The 16,986-nt window shown below is 39.2% G+C and overlaps 1 protein-coding gene across 1 annotated transcript in view; it reads right to left on the minus strand.

Moving 5' to 3' along the window:
* Positions 1-6,605: 6,605 nt before the first annotated feature.
* Positions 6,606-16,986, minus strand: part of ZNF704 (zinc finger protein 704) — an 86,237-nt gene continuing 75,856 nt past the window's right edge. Inside the window, exons 7-9 of the mRNA XM_071421331.1 lie at positions 14,367-14,471; positions 8,620-8,714; positions 6,606-7,005 (exon numbers count right to left, since the gene is read on the minus strand). Of these exons, the coding sequence (XP_071277432.1) occupies positions 6,894-7,005; positions 8,620-8,714; positions 14,367-14,471 (312 nt within the window). The 3' untranslated portion in view covers positions 6,606-6,893. The remainder of the gene's footprint in view (positions 7,006-8,619; positions 8,715-14,366; positions 14,472-16,986) is intronic.

Below are 16,986 nucleotides of genomic sequence, written 5' to 3' on the forward strand. Positions count from 1 at the left end.
AGAAATTTATTTACTGTGACCTGCTTATCATGTATTTTTTTATTCTGTGAGCTCAAGTAGATTTCTTTGAGCTTGATGTCAAATACACACCTTTTACAAACTTAACCAATGCTTTCACATGGTGAAATGTACAGCTGAACTTGTCTCTTTCTCACCTTCCCTTCTGCAATGCAAAAAACCATAATAAAACAATTCTGTAAATTTGTCTGGTCTTCTAAACACAAGATAAATTGCATAAATCCAGGAAAAGGTAGATTGTCTCACAAAGTGCATATTTCAGACAAAGCTATAGGAGTATCTGCTCTTGCCAAAGCCTGATTTCAGAAGAGCTCAAAAATGTGTGCCAAACTTTAGGAGCACACATGAGGAGTCTCATCAACAAACTCCACAGGTGGAGGCAAACACATACTCGAGTGCTCTGATGAACCTGAGCCTACATTTTGTTCTTGTAATACCAGCAGTTCTGTGTCTGTGCAATTGTACTTTGTAATTCACAGACTAGGTGCCCCCCTGCCCTGAAAGATTTGTTGGCATCACTTTAAGAATTAATTACTACAGTTAAACACTGATACTGAAAATTCTGATACCATGTAAATGCTATTTACATTTGTAGTTCCTAATACTGAGGATGCTGAATTTGTTCACTTCATTATACACATTTGGGCAGTTGCAAAACAGAGTGCCTGGACACAGGAAAAAGAATTGATAGGAAGAGATTATTACAAATCAAAAAGGATTTTTCTGTGTAAAAATAAAGCAAAATTGAGAATTTGCAAAAGTTGTGGAATTTCAAAACCCTAGACAGCCCAATTCTAAACCTTGGTTTACTGAAGCTGATACCTTTGCAGATATGACAAAAATATGTGATGACATGTTTTCTTTTAATTTCATGTAGAAGTAGCCCTTTGCGAAGTGCAGTACACCACTCTCCAGGATATCATGCTGACATACTGCTTTTTTGCTTGCTGAAGTCATTTGGTAAGAAATAATTCAATTACAGACAAAGCATGTTTTGACCAAGCAACTTTGTAGACAAGAAGCCCTTATATTTACACTAGATCCTGAAAAGATCTACACAAATGTATAGATTTACATTAAAATTAGGTTATGTTTTAAGCTAATTTTCTGTATTTTTATCTAATTTTTTTTTGTATTTGGAACTTCCTAAGCTACAGCCTTAAGTAAGATCATGTTCATCAATTAGTGCTTAATTCTAATTTTAATAATTCAAGTAGTGACATATTGCTTTTTCCATTTTGCCTAAAATAGAAAAAAAAATCATTCTCTTAGATATCTTCCATTCAAACAAACTCACATCCTGCCTTTACAGCCCTCTCACGTTCCCTGAGGAAATCTGTTTCAACTGTTTTCTTTTTTCTTGTCTTCCAGAGACAGCTTTTTACAAACATTTTAGTAACTTTTGTTTATCTGGCCATTGCCATTAAACATCATATATTAAATGATGCTGGGTATCACATACTATGTTAAGGACTCTACAATCAAACCTGAATCTTTAAGAGGATTGGCAAGCAGTAAATACCAACACTCAAACATTTTAGAATGTTCAAGTCCATCTTTTGTTTTAATTACATAAAGAATTCAGATTTAATGCTGAAAGAGCATTTATATTGCTAAATTTATTTCCCTCAAGGGTATATGAGAGATCTCACATTCAGATTCAAATACATAAGGAGAAAATTCTAGGTGTCAAGATGTGTCAAAAAGTAGCAGAACACCAGCTTGTTACTAAATTTATCTATTCTCTTCTGTTTCATCAGCTGAAAAAATTCTTGCTGTGAATGTGAGGAAACACCAGAGCAACCTGTACTTTCTTCTGGCTGCTGCCATCAGAAACAGGCTGATTTCCCTGTTCCCAGAGTCCTTCTGCACTGCTGATACAAATGGTCTGTGTGAAGCACAAAGAACATGATGAGTGCTTTCTGTATTGAGGAATAAAAGTTGCAAGTGGAGACACACAGCTCCTTCAATCCCCCATTTGGATAGAACTGAGAGCATGGTCAGTGTGAAAGCACTGTAGTCCAAGATGGAAAGAGCAGTTCAAGTGGACACTCAAGTGGAGGTGTACATTGGCTGTTAAGATTTTCCAGCTCCATATGGATGCAAAGAAAGGCTGCTCCCATCTAGCAGACAGACAGTGTATCTCAATGCTCAGCTTGATTTCTGCCCATGACTTCCTTCTAGGTATTTTCCAAAGGTGCCATAAAACTCTGCTGAATGTGTATTAGAATAAAATCTACACTATGATACCTTATACCTGCCTGGTTATGTACTAGAAAAACCTGACAAATGCAGATTAAAGCCCAAACTCCACACTGCTCTCAGTTCCAGTGCTACCACCTCACAAGAAGATTGAATAAAATATAAGATCAAGATGAGGCTTTACAAATGTTTCCATATCAAAATATTTCTAAGAAAAGGCACAGCAGCACTGTCTCCAGCAGATGCCTCTAACTTTGAACCAACAGAAGGAAGACTCAGTGGCAATCTCCAACATCTCTGCAACTGGCTACCAAGCCTCTAATTCCATGTCCTGCTTCCAAGATCATGTTCCAACACATTTACAGGCAGCAGAAGAAAGAAATCACTTTGCAGTGCAACACTTACAGCGATTGTCCTGGATTCTCAACAGGGCCATTTTAGCTGGTTCCAGGCCACAGCAAGCAATAGAGAACCATCCCAATGTACTGGATCAGAATGAATGACAGAATGAAATTAGTGCCAAGAACATCTGGGACACTGCATGGTGCTGGAATCTATTGTGCAGGTTCTACAAGAGCTTTTGGCTAAAGCTTTACCTCCTGTTCTGCTGCCTATCTAGTCATTATTGTGAAAAACAAAAGGGACAAGGAATAAAGATAGCCAATGACTGCAAGAAACTTGTAGATAATTAGACAGCTAACATTCATAGCAGGCTAAGGATGTAGGAAAAGTAAATGACAGGCATTCTGCTCAGCTTACTCACACAAGCAGGGCTGGCCTGCCAATAGGTATGTGCTAGGTGATGACTAAAGGTATTGGTTAAAAGTGTAAACTTGCAAATTGGAACAGAAGTTTTATTCACTTTGCATCTTGTATTTCCTGTTGTGTTTGTGCAAGGCACTAGAGAATCAGGCACATAGTTTTGTGTGGAAACCCTTTTATGACTAAGATGATCTGAGTTTTAATGTTCAATAGCTGCATAGAGGAGCAGCTGGAGCACAGTCAGTATTAAAAACTGCCATTAAAATTTCCCACTTCTAAAATTATCTCATTTTCCAGATCTTTTGGGGAATGGGGTGAATGGGGAATTGGGAAATAGCTTTGTTTTAACAACAAAATATTTTTCTTTTCCTAAAGAAAAATATTTGGGATGAGTATGGTTGATCTCCACTCTGATACTGATGCTGGCAATTTCTTTACCAACGTCAATAATATTAACAATAAAACAGATCCTTAAATTTTTATATCAAGTTCTGGTTCTTGACATAGATGAACCCCCATCCAATTCCCTGTAGCACACAGACACTGCATGATGTGTTCAAGACATTCTCTGGAGGGTCAGAGACAATGACCTACCTCCCACAGAGAAACCAAAAACTGGAACTGTCATCACATGTAGTGATGACAATAAATGACCACAGCACTCAGGCTAGCTCCTCCTCAGGAGAACAAAGAAATCTGACTGGTTTGGAATGGTCAGTGCAGAAGTGTGAGATAAATCAGGTGTTAGGAGGAGAGTGACACAGCTCAAAGCAACACAGAAGCAAGAGACTGAAAAATGGAAGCAATTACTCCAGATTCTGATCAGTACTGCCAGCAGAAGGGAGGCTTAGCTGACATTTCTGTTCCTGCTGGCTGTGTGAGGATCACAAAGGGGATCTCAGCAGGCACTGAGCTGCTCGTGCAACACGAGTTAACTGGAGCTCAGAGCACAAAGTGACTGCAGAACATTCTCTGCACGGCCAGGCTGCCGCCAGCCTTGCCTCACACACAGAACCTTGACAGGTGCCTGCTCATGAATCAAAATGCCACAGCCAGAAGATCCAAAACTGATTTAATATAAACCACTGATTAAAGGTTGAGTCAAAATACTGGTAATTTAGCTTTGTCCTGCAGGATTTATCAATACTTCTGACTCGTTAACATCAACTTTCTCTCCAACTTTGATGGTTTGTGGCTTTAGTCCTTTATGTAATCCATATTCAATTTGTACCAGTGGGCATTCTGGTCTGGCAACAAAACCATTCTTCTGTGCAGAAATTTATAAAGAATAATCTTATTACAATAATTCCTAAAGTGCCCTCGGGAAAGTTGCTCACAATGCCATGACATTATAGAAACAACATTCAATCTCATACATTATTTTCAAAAAAATCCTCCAAAGCAAAAAGGAGGTGAACAACAAATATATAGGCAAATTCTATTAGTCCAACAACAGTCGAATTATGGAACGCTTTATAGTCTTGGAGTGCCTTTAAAATGGAAGGCGGGGAACAAATTGACAGGAATATCTTGGGAAAGTCCCAAATTTTTTAAGTTTTATCAAAGTAAGTACACCATCAGCAAACCCAGTGTTTGAAGATGAATTACCATGAGGTATTTAACCATGGAAATTGAAAAAATAGAACATGTAAAGAAAATCCATGTTTTACTAAGAGGAAAGAAGATAATACAGTGTCTATGTATATCCACTGACCCTTAGTGTCTTTTTTTTCTATTTGTAAAGAAAACAATCTTTCTCTTCCCTGTTAATTTCAGATTTTATATACACATATAAAACTATATAATATATATAGTTTTACATGTATATACACACACACATACAAAAATACTCATACACACTCACGTGTGTATATATCTCAGGGTCTTACTGCATTTCAGAGTCTGTTTTTCTTTGTTTTTTTTGTGACTTAGAGAACACAATTGGGTAAAAAATCAAGTAATTGCATGCATGCAAGCGTATCTTGCCACTTGTGCATGTAAATTACACAATTTGTGAATAACTGCAGAAATAGCATGCTCAAATTAGGCACCTGATTGCCCAATTATTTTGTTCCCAGAAAATCAGATGATAACCTTCAGTAGCTCCTATTATAGATTCTTCTTTTCACTGCTACCCTATGGAATCCACAGTGTATATTCCAAACAACTGCATTGTTATTTTGTGCTTTTACACAGACACAAGCAGCCCTGCACACTTAATAAAGCTATCAAGTGAACTTTGGACCAGATTTTAGAAAGTTGTTTAGATACTTAAAAGTCTTCTTATAAGAATGAGCTATCTTAGACAATTAAAAAAAAAAAAAATTTGGTCTAATTTCAATTGGTTCAAATGTTATGAAAAAAAATAACCCAGGAATTTGTGGCCCTTCAGCCTCTATTAATAGGCAAAGTTTTGCTTCTGTGTCTTTGATTTTTTTAAGGTGTATAAGTATTATTTCACCATATACATTCACTTCCTAGTAAATCCTTCCTTTATTTTGCATTTTGAAATAATCATTAATTAACAGTAATTTGATACAAGTGGACACAGAACACCAGGCTGCCACACTCCAGTGTATACTTCCTAATGGACAGAGAAACTGAAATACCCCAATCAATCCGAGTACTGCAAACAGAGAAACTCATTAATTCATCTATCAAAATGAGTTAAGAAATGGTCTTTTACCACAAATGTGCTGCTTCTTTGCTGTTGTACTTCTTTTTCTGAGATGATGTTGTGGAAAGAGGGTATTTTCTTTTCTCTACCAATTTTTTGCATCAAATAAATCTTAGTAACTTTAAAAGAAAAAGCTGAATGAACCATTATCTTAACAACAATCTCTGAAATAAGAGAAAAGGGAGCAAAAGCAGAACTGCTGGGCTGGATCATTTCCCTGAATAAGGTATTACATATAATCCTAGTGGCTGCATTTACCAGTTCTTCACAGGCCTCCTGCAGCAACAGCTGTGCTGGTCCAACTGTTCATCCCCCCTTAGAAAGGGGAGAGTAATAAGAAAAGCTACTGGAGCCCCCTTATATCCTTGTGGGTTTCAATCAAGCATCACCGTATTTCTTCCCTCAGACTTCTTGTGACAGTATCTGCTGGTGACTTGCCATTGCTGCTTTTCTTCCTCTAGAGGATCAAAATCCAATTTGGTACTTAAATTACTTTGTTCCACTCCACTGGTCTGTGCCTCTTTTAAAAAACTTCCAGGAGTGCTGCTTGTCCTTCTTGCAAAATCAGCTTTGCTTTTCTCCTATAAACAATCAAATGAAAATCCCAACTCTTCCCCACATGCCCTTTTCAAAAATATAATCATGATCATTTGTATCAGGAGAATTATTTAGCAGTCTCCAGTCTTAGTACAGCTTTTGTTGAGAAAACTGTAGCTTATATGACTCTGAAGTGTTTATTAGAAAGCTTTCAAAGAGATCTTCGTTTCAGGAAAAGAAAAATTGTTCAGTTTAGCAAATACAGACGTTCACAGCAGAAAGACTGAAATGGTTAAAAATGATCCTAGGGAGCAAGCAGCTCACAGAGTTAGCAAAATAATTAACATTTTCCTTTCTTTTACAGAAGAACACTAATAGCTGCTCTGGTTTCCACACTTACTGAGACAGATTTTGTTGTGTGGTCTTGGTTTTGCTTTTTTTTTTTTTTTTTGCTCTATTGCTCCACACAGGTTTTAATTAGTGCTTCTCCTTGGCTACAAGTGCTTCAAAAAAAAAACCAACAAAAAAACCAAAAAACCAAACCAAAACAAACAAACAAAAAAAACCACCCCAAAAAGCCAAAACCCCCAACACCACATCACTGGAGGGGAAAATGGGAAGTGATACAGTGCAGCTGCAGCAATCTGCTTCTGCTGTTGTCCTCCCCCTCCCCAAATCCTCTGCATAATTTCAATGGTTAGTCGATGAACCTTTGGCAGGCCTTCTTCCATCGGCAGGCAGTGCACCACATATCTCTGTTCTCCATCCCATAGACCTTCCGACACTTTTTCCCCTCCCCTCTAGGCTTCCTGTCAGAGAGAAAGGGAAGCTTGTTAACCAGATGCTTTTGTAGTTTTGCTTTTCACCCTAAGACCAGGACAACAAACTCAGTGGAGTGCAGGAGGCAGAGAACCCATGGCCTTTCATGGGGTTTGGGCTGGTTTCATTCCAGCTGGGAGCTGATGAAGTGACAGACACATGCATGGCTGTGACTCCATCACTCTCAGGGACCAGGCCTTCTCCTTGCCTGGCTTCCACAGCTTCTGTAGCAGCTGCTGAGCCTGCTCCTCTGCTCCTGGGATGATCCCAGGAACATACTGCCCTGACTTTAGCCAGCAACTCAACCTGGACTTAATGAATTATACTTTAGCCACATGAAGTGCCAAGCTGTAATGGGCAGCCATAGCTGTTCCACATACAGGCCAGGCCATGTCAGACTAAAGTGCTGCAGAGCTGTGGTAAAATATTTGGAATAGCTCAGAGCAGCAGACCTTGACCACCAAGAAGTATCAGCTATGCCAAAGCAGAGAAAAGCTACAGCTCCTAACCTTGCTGGTCCCTCCTGCAGTTTGCTCTGAGCTCATTGACTGAAAAACAACAAAGTGAGCGGGAAGTTTTAACCCTTGCTCTCACTTGCAGCACGTTCTTGTGTGCACCTTCTCTGTGGTCCTCAAAGCCAGCAAGCTGGGCAGCACATGCTTTTAAAGCTGTAACAATTGTCCTGTTTTCCATCTTACAACCACACTCAAAAGATCACAAGTTTAGAAAATGACCCAAGTAACTGGTAAAATGGATTTTTTAATTCAACACACAGCAAGGCAGCAAACCTGAAGAGCAATGCTTCACCAAGCAATCCAATGTTCACTACTGCAATGCCACCTGTCCCAGAATCTTTCAATAAAGTAACTGTACCAACAGAACTGTTTAATACCTGATTTATATGTTGCATGGCACACATGGGATTCCTTTCTTGCATACCCACATATTTTCTGATTACTGAACATGAATTCATGGGCACAATCCATGAATTGGGAAGATCCCAAGTTTGGTTTGTACCATATGCAATGATCTGAGAGTCATGAAGAAAATGAAAAGCATAAAATCTTCTTTTTGCCTCATTTTAGGGTACAGTCACCTTTAGGACTGTGAGAAATAAAGAGTTTCTTTACTGTAAGAAATTTAGCATTACAGTCTGAGTTTTTAACCTAGCTTTTTGAAGACTTTAAAAGTAGATTCTGGTCAAATATCAGTTAAATTTAGTGGTAATGAATGCAGCTTATGTCTAGGAAGACAAGGCATAAAAAGCTTTGCCTTAATCTAATTTATTGTAAGACAGGGCTTCTTATAGTTCAATTGAAGCCAAATGCCATTCTGACTGAATGGTGATAAACACATAAGACAGTCCAGCCTTTCAGGGAAAAGTGCAAAGCCAGACAGTGCAGCCGAACTTTACCTTTGATGGTAGTGAAAAAAAAATAGGTTCTGAATGCTTACTTTGAAGAGCTCTAGTAAGAACCTGCCTGACAAGTGCAATCAGGGCTGCTGGTGGGCTTTTTCTGATCCTCTGGCCACTGACAACTTATTTACAGAATACCCTCCAGGTTGTGAGGCTGTAGTGTCAGCAGGAGCTAATGGTCCCATACCTCAAGCCAAATGCTACTCGAGGCGGTGATGAAAGAACTGTGTGGGACTGTTTCTGCTCTCCACTCCCTGCAGCACGATTATGGGTTGGTGAGACCTGTCAATACAGACAAAAAAGCTGCTTACAAAGAACATACACATATGAATGCAGTAGAAATACTTTTTCCAAGAAAATGCAAATTATGCTGCATGGTGGCAAGGATACCCAGGAAAGGTGACTATATAACATACAAACATAATTAAGTGAAAAATTAATTTAGTATTAGGTACATTACATTAACTTCTCTTTGTTTCTCTGTATTCCTAGTCATCCTTCTAGAGCAATCCAAAATACAGATCAGCATTACTGAAGGTTTTGAAAAAGACAATAAATACATCCATTCTTATTTAAAAACTCTGAATAGCTCTTATGAAAACTTTCTCCAATAAGCAAAGAAAATAACTGGAAAAATAAACTCTGTTCTGTGCTGAGATCAATACCAAAAATCTCCTATGAAATAAAGGGATTTCACTTGTTGCACCTGTCTGTCACTTGGCACTCTTTGTGGAGAGACACCCTTGGAGAAGAGAGCTTGTTGAAGAGCACTTCCAGTGGGGCCCCTCGAGGTTTAACAGGCAGGGAGCACAATGCAGCCCTTCTGCTCAAAGTTGCTAACAAGATGTATCTCCTTACCCAACACAGTAAACCTTCTCAGCAGGTGTCCTCTTTGTGAATGGTTCCAAGGGAAGGGTGTAGTTTGGTCTTCTGAGACTTTCCAAAGAAGTCTCCTACATGAGCATGGGGCTTGGCAACATCATTCAAGTGATCACACGGCATAAAGCTTGGCCTTAAATGATACCTACATTATTTTACTATGGTCTCATTTTGCTCCTGTGTGAAGGCCACAACCACTTTACATCTAAAATACCAGAAAAAAATTCTGAACACTCATTTTTTTGTTGTATATTGAATGTAGCATCTAGTGCACAGTCAGCCTCCTGCTGCCAGGAACTGCAGATATGGTCATAGTTCTCTGCACTGCTATGACTTTTCCCTCCTGCCCTTTTCAAGTTTTACAATATCTGGAAGAGAGGGAACTGACTTCACTTGAAGAGAATTACTGTATGTGCTTTGATTTTTGATACAAAGTCTATTTTAAAGCTACTACATAGTAGTAAAAAACTAATGCTTGTAATTGAGTGCACACACTCATGTCAACTTTGCTCTTGGCTAGTAGCAGGAGAAATTTTTGATTTAACTGCGTATGTGGCTCACGCTCTGAACAAACTTAGACCATTATTGATATACAAAATATACCTGCAAAACTTGGAAGAAATTTCTTCTCTCTCTGCCAGCTCATCATGTTTTGTACATCCAAAGACCACATTAGCTCCTTTTGTTCTATCCCTCCAGAATACTAAGGGCAGCTTGTTCCCTGCTACTTTTTTCCAAATTTTTATCAACCACTTTTCTTGTTTTACCTAAGAATGACTGAAACACTGAAGACAAAATGCAAAGCAATAGCATTTTTGTAGTATTTGGCATTCACCAAACACTGTACAGTCTTCCAGTCATTACCAGTAACCAGAGAACTCCAGTCATTGTGCTAGGGTTCAGAAATATTTTAAAAAGCAGAAATTATTCTATGTCTACCACTAGTAACTGACACTCAATATATTAGCTGCTTGTCATTGAACAGAAGAATACTTGGATGGCCTCCTATGTTATAAGCAATTATCTTGCTACTTCCAAACAGAGATCAGGCTGGAGCAGTAATTACAGCATGCAGACTCCTCCCTTGCATTCTCCTGAGAGGGTCTCTGCACAATGGTTCCACAGACTGGCACACCAAGGCAGCTACACAGCACTGAAGCTGAGCTGGAGTGTATTCTGATAGGCTTTGCAGCAGGTCTAACCAATACCAGTCAGCTGCTCTCTACAGGGAACACTGAGAGCAGATTAAGAGCAAGCCCTGAGAAGGCAATCCTTGCTCTTGGAGGCTTTTCATGTCTGAAGCACTGTTGAATCAGAGTGAAATAATGCTGTTTGTTTCAAGCAAGGACCTGGAGTTTCCAGTTACAAATCCTGGGGGGAAAATTGTGGTTGGAGAGAAGATTTTTGACCTGTAAAGATCAGATTATCAAAGATTATCAGATTATCATTGCCTGTTCAACCTTTTTGGGTCTTACAGCAGGCAGATGTAAGTAAGTATCAGATGGTGGAGATCATACTGACATTCAGGAAGACTTTCACCACACACTACACAGAAGTGGAAGTACATGGTCATTATGTTAAGTCCTCCAGTACCAAGACATATGGACTTCACCATGGCACATCCCATTTACATAATTTAATTCACTCTCCTCACACATCCCTAGGGTGTGGCTGATTTAGTCTCCTAATTCAGCCTCCATTGGTAGAAAAATCAGTCTGTCCTTTCTGCTTCATGCAAAGAACAGTACCTCACAGTAACTCATAACTGTTCCAACATTCAACCTTCCACCTGCAAAGTTTTCTTGGAAAAATGTTATGAAAAAGTGTATTTCCCATCTGCCTTGGAATCTAACCTGTGCATGATTCAAAGCACAAAGGGCTTTGGAGGTTCCCCTAATTACAGAACCACAGAATAACCTGAGTTGGAAGGGACCCACAAGGATCATTGAGTCCAACTCCTGGCCCTGCACAGAACATCCCCAAGAGTCACACATGACACCATGACCAGTACCTGACAGCACTGTCCAAACACTTCTTGAACTCTGCCAGCTGCTGCTGTGACCACTTCCCTGGGGAACCTGTTCAGTGCCCAAACACCCTCTGGGGGAAGAATCTTCTTCTAATATCCAACCTAAACCTCCCCTGACACAACCTCAGGCCATTCCCTTGGGTGCTGCCCCTGGTCACCACAGAGTAGAGATCAGCACCTGCCCCTCCTCTTCCCCTCACAAGGAAGTTGCAGATTGCAATGAGGTCTCCCCTCAGTCTCCTCTTTTCCAGGATGAACAGACCAAGTTACCTTGGCCATTTCTCCTCCCTTATCACTACAAGACATCAAAATAAATGCCTGGGTTTAGATGTTGTGAACCCTCCTGAGCCTAGAGCAGCCACATACTGAGCCCAACTGATCCAGCAGCAGGTATGGGTTGTTTTGATGTGCTCAGTTACTTGCTGATAAGTACATCCATATTCACAAAGGTCTTTCAGTGCTGCTCTGCTGAAGACTTTCTGAAAATAAGGACTTAACACAACTCCTGGTGTTTGAACACCCCAGTTCCCAGGACAGAAAGCAGGAAGTGCTCCATGTCATTGAAATTCATTGTCCACAAGAATGAAAGGGGGAAACAGTATGTGTCAAAAAATAAATGTGAAAGGAGACTATATTGAAAATATGTAGATCTATGCACTTTTTCAAATCTGTACCTAACCTTTTCCTATTCAGTAGTTTGTCCAGGCCAGAAAAGTATTCCAAAGCCATTTTAGAAAACTGCTTGCTTAAATATTAAGGGTCAGACAAAAAGTAATGGTTGGGACTTACTTTCTGAGGTTCCCTTGGGTGCTACAGATTTGTGTCTCATCTCAGGGACTGTGTATGTCACAATTGTGTGAGTTTGTTATGCTGGCTCTGTCACATAGTCTGGTCTTAAATAAACCCCATCAGAGAAAGAGAAAGTCTGAATGTAGGTGAAGTACCTACACTCAGTGTAAGGGTGGGAACTGGCAGATCCCTGATTTTGTAAAGCAATTCCTAATTGACTTTGAAACAGAAGTAAAACTTTAATTTAAATACAAGTATTTAACATAAATTTGCATTTGTACCATCACTTACTGCACATAATTTTTCACTGCAGCCAAGCCTTTGTAATTCATAAATGATCACACTGATGACAAAGTAGTCAAATGTGTGCAAACCTGGAAGATTTTTTTCTTATTATTATTTTTTTTCTTTGTTAAACAGCCTTATAAATGTTGTTAGAGCTATAATGGCAGTTCTAACAGTTCCTTGAGCAGTTTATAATTCTGCATCACTGCTTCCCCAGGCTTTTGTATTGGGATTACCTTCAAATTGTACTTAAATCATTGCCATCTCCACCGAATTCTCAGAAAGTGATTTAGCATTTCTTAAATTCTATTGAGAACTCTCCACTCTACAGCCACAGATCAGCGTTGTTGCCTGAACAAGTAAACTCAACGTGTATGTGTCTAATCCTGCCCTATTAAGTGTCTGATTTACAATGTGACTAATTGCATTTTTAGATTCCCAACACTCCTGGCACCAGTTTCTGCTACTTCACAAAAGGAGCCAGTTTCATAATTACTCCGTATCAACCCCATTGTTGGGAAATCAAATTCTCAGGGAACTCTGCGGATAGCACACTCTGTCATGGCACTCTTGTTGAAATTGCTGCCAGCATGATGTCTTTCACTGTTAGTTGTTCCTTGATGGAATTTAATAAATATTCATTGGCAGAGTGCAGTGTAATTGATTCAGTCACTTTCATTTTTATCAGCTCTGCAGGATGCCACAGCTTCTGCAGAAAATCTCCAAGATTTGCCAAAGGTTGACAGTAAGAAGCTTTGGAGATTCACTTGGTGAAGAGAAGGGAGGGAAAAACTATCTCTTATCGCCTTGTCTAATATTCACTGTCAGGAGAAAAAAGGCTATATGGTTCTTTGGATGAGCAATGTGCCTTATATAACACATTTTAAAAATTCATAAATTCATAAAGTGTAATATTAAATGAGATGTTATGATATCAAAAAGGTTTATGATTAGAGAATATCAATTTATCACGAAAACAGTGCTTTCCAATAAATGAAGATACTTTACATTAATATTTATTGCTATTAATCATAGAGAAAATTTCCCATTACTTATAAAGAGTGATTTGCATTTACTTTCAGCAGTCCCCACACCAGACACTACAAGCTGAATCCCTTGCAACTCTTCATGAAGGCTTTTCACTCCCCCCACAGTACCACACCTACACACTGTGGTGTACTATATGTTTAGAATCATTGCAACTCTGTGTTTAAGCAAATATCACATTTCTGCAGTCCTGTTGATGCCTTAGGATTTTAGCATCACTGTTCACAGAATTAGGCCTTGTATGCCAGTTGTTTTGAAGAAAGGGTCAGCATTGAATTTCCATCTAATACATCCTCATTAAAAAGCTATCAAACTGCAATATGTATTAATAACAAAATGCAATAGATACTGAACATGTTTTCTGTATAAAACAACATTTTCCTCATATTAGTAGGGGCTACATACTTGCAGCCTCCTAAAACAGGACTTTGCAGTTCATTTTATTGTTTCTTTCAGCTGCCTTTCAAAAATGCTTCACCTTCAGAGTTCATTTAGGTAACAGCCCCACTGCCTGAATCCAACTGGCCTGTTAGCATAACCATCACCAGGCTGATTTTCCATCTAGTTTTTTAAGAAATCTCTTAGTGGCACAAAAATGAAGCACATAGTGCCAAGCTCTGCACTTAACAGAATGTGCTTTTGTAAGCATATAGTTAAAAAAATATATATACTATAGATTCAATTGCCTGTTTGTAGATACTGATGCAAAAATAACCTAACTGCACTGATAAAGAGAGTTACAAAGGTGTTAAAAACAGCTGGCAAATTCAGGCACATGTTTAATTTGTTTCCTTTTGGTATCTGCTGTGTCACATTTAATTCCATAATTACACAGTGTGAAACAAAGCAAAAAGATCTAAAAACCCTTTTTTCTCCCCTTCTTTCCTTTTTTGATGTGCACTTACTGGAATGCCGGTGAAGGTAACTGGAGGCGACTGCCAAGAGATGCTAAAGCTACTGCCATTGGGAGTGAATTTGGCTGACCCTGGAATGTTCACCGGAGGAGTGGCCTGTGTGAAAAGAAAGTATTATTCCAGCAAGAACCATTCCTCTTCCAAAGGATCTTTCATTCCTTGAAATGGTAAATATATGAGAGATTTTCCAAGGCATAAAAAAGCTCCATGGTGACAAGCATTTTACCCTTGTGAGAGGGATAATCATGGATAAGCTAGTAAGGAAGGGACAGAGCTATATATATATACCACTGTTCCTGAACCATGTTTAGAGAAAGATGATTGCTCTCAAAAGAATCCAAAGAAAAATTTAAGAGCTAGATCTGCTAAAAAAACCAGACAAAATCAAACGGCACATACAAGTAACTTTTAAAATAATGCCAGCAAGAAGCAAAAACTACTTCACAGATGACCACTTGTTCCACAGTGATAAACAAGGCCATACTTAAACTCATGGCAGTTGTTTTACACAATTTTAGTGTGGACAGCAAGGCTTCTTGGATGGAAGCGATTAAGAGTAAGTGTTGGCCATTTCTTATTTATCAGAAAAATGTTTAGAGTCATCCCAATTAAAACAGTTTTTCCTATTAAGAACAAGGAGCTGTAAATCATCCTTTGGATTCAAAAAACAGCTCTTGAAATACTAAACTGAAGCAAGTATTTGGGCTCACTGAACTCCTATGTTCTTCCCATCTGGGCTGTAATACCTAGTGCTGCCCTGGGGTACAAGGGTGATAACCTGAGCTTAGACTGTTGAGCATTTTTCATCTTGTGTCTTTCCTTTGGTTTTCTCACTGGGTTATGAATTTCCATGAATTCTTCCCTGTCTCTTTTTTAATCCCATTTAATTTTCAGAATCATGAAATTCACAGTTGTGTAGCTACCCTGCCTAGCGGGAGCGTGAGCAGCCAACATGAACAAAGGCTCACTGTGACCCTTGAATTTCAAGCTGTCACAACAAAAAAGAACCCTCCTTGGTTTAAACTTACAAAGAATTTGCTAAAATGAGTTTTCACTTCTGCCTTTCAGTTGTCAGTACATGACAATAACACAATACACTCATTTAAGCAGTGCTTGTGTTTGGGGCTGCTGAAATTGTCTCACTGGTTCAGGAAGAGAGTGCTTCCTTGAGCCACCAGGCAGAGAGAAGTGATGAAAAACTACAACCTGATAGTCCCCATTAAAGATAGTCTTACAAGTAAACAAGGGCTGAAGCAATCCCCTACAGCCTTTCCAGGAAAAGGAAGGTGAGGCCACCAGATGCCTCTGTGTATGACAGCGATGCTCTGTGGGCTGCCAAGCTGCTGACAGCTCCAAGAAAATCCACAAAGACATGCAGAGCAAACATCCACTGAGCTCCATAAAATATAAAAACCTCTCTGAAAGGTGTCAAGAACAATTTGGCAACTTCAGATGGTACCAGGAGTTGTTCAAATGTGAAGGAGTGAATGACCATAGAGCTCCAGACAGAAAGAACTGGAGAGAGGTGGATGAGCAGTGAGGCAGCACTGCCTCTGCTCAGCATCCCACAAGGATGGCAGCTCAAACCCAGGGTCTGCTCTGCAACTTCCTCAAGTATTTGAGTAAGACCTGGAAGGGAAATCCTAGGTGCTGAAAGAGCCTGTCCGTAGTTCTTCTGTAGTTAAATTTAACAGGTACAGGCAATAGTTTTGTAAAGAAACATGAAGTTTAAAACTGATGCAACTAGCAGTTGCAAATAAATAAAATACCATAGTGCTCAATTCCTTTTTCTTAGTGCCTAAATACCTACCTCAGACATGATCAGACTTAGATATCAATCACCTTGTTCACTTGTTTCCAGATGTGCATCTTTGCTCATCAAGCACAGTCCACTTTTTCAGGCTAACATTTTAGTCAATCTCTTCCATAAGATAAGCAACTAAAACATTACAACCAACGGAAGAATTCCTATACCCCAACTTTAATTTGCTTAGAGACCTCCATCTAATTGCCAATCAAGATATGTTAATGAATAATTTGCATTTATTTGTGCCAACATTACTCTTATATCTGAAATAGCCCATGCTCATCCTCTTTAGCTCATGCCTGTCCTTTCACTTTCTTCCCAGGCAGCAATTCCATCTTCTTCTTGTCCCTTGCTTTGCCTGAGGTATCAGTCCCAGGACTGGAGAGGCTGCCCATGTCCTCTACGTCCTCTTTCTACTTCTTCTGGTTGGAGCCCATCACATCAAATTTGGCTGACCAGAATTCTAATTTAGGATTTCAGCTGAAGTTATATGGGGGTCTTGTATAATGGCATTAAAAATCCCTCTCTCTCCCAGGTATTTCTTATCCAAGAGAGCTGACAACTATTTTTTCCCCCTTCACAGCTCTGTTGTTGTTGGCTCACAGTCATTCCGTGCTTGATTAATGAACATAGGCTTCCTTCTTACATAATTTTCAAACTACTCTAGTTTATAGCAGAAAAATCTCATTAGTTCCTTAAATGCAGGACTTTGCATGTTCTGACATTTAACTGCATCCAAAACCTATTATTCTTAAGATCACCCAGTCACGTAAGCCTGATCTGTAACTCCCTTACTGCTGATGT

The sequence above is a fragment of the Agelaius tricolor genome, unplaced genomic scaffold (genome assembly GCF_023055355.1).
Source record: "Agelaius tricolor isolate 1412-34295 unplaced genomic scaffold, bAgeTri1.0.p SCAF_2, whole genome shotgun sequence".
NCBI lineage: Eukaryota > Metazoa > Chordata > Aves > Passeriformes > Icteridae > Agelaius > Agelaius tricolor.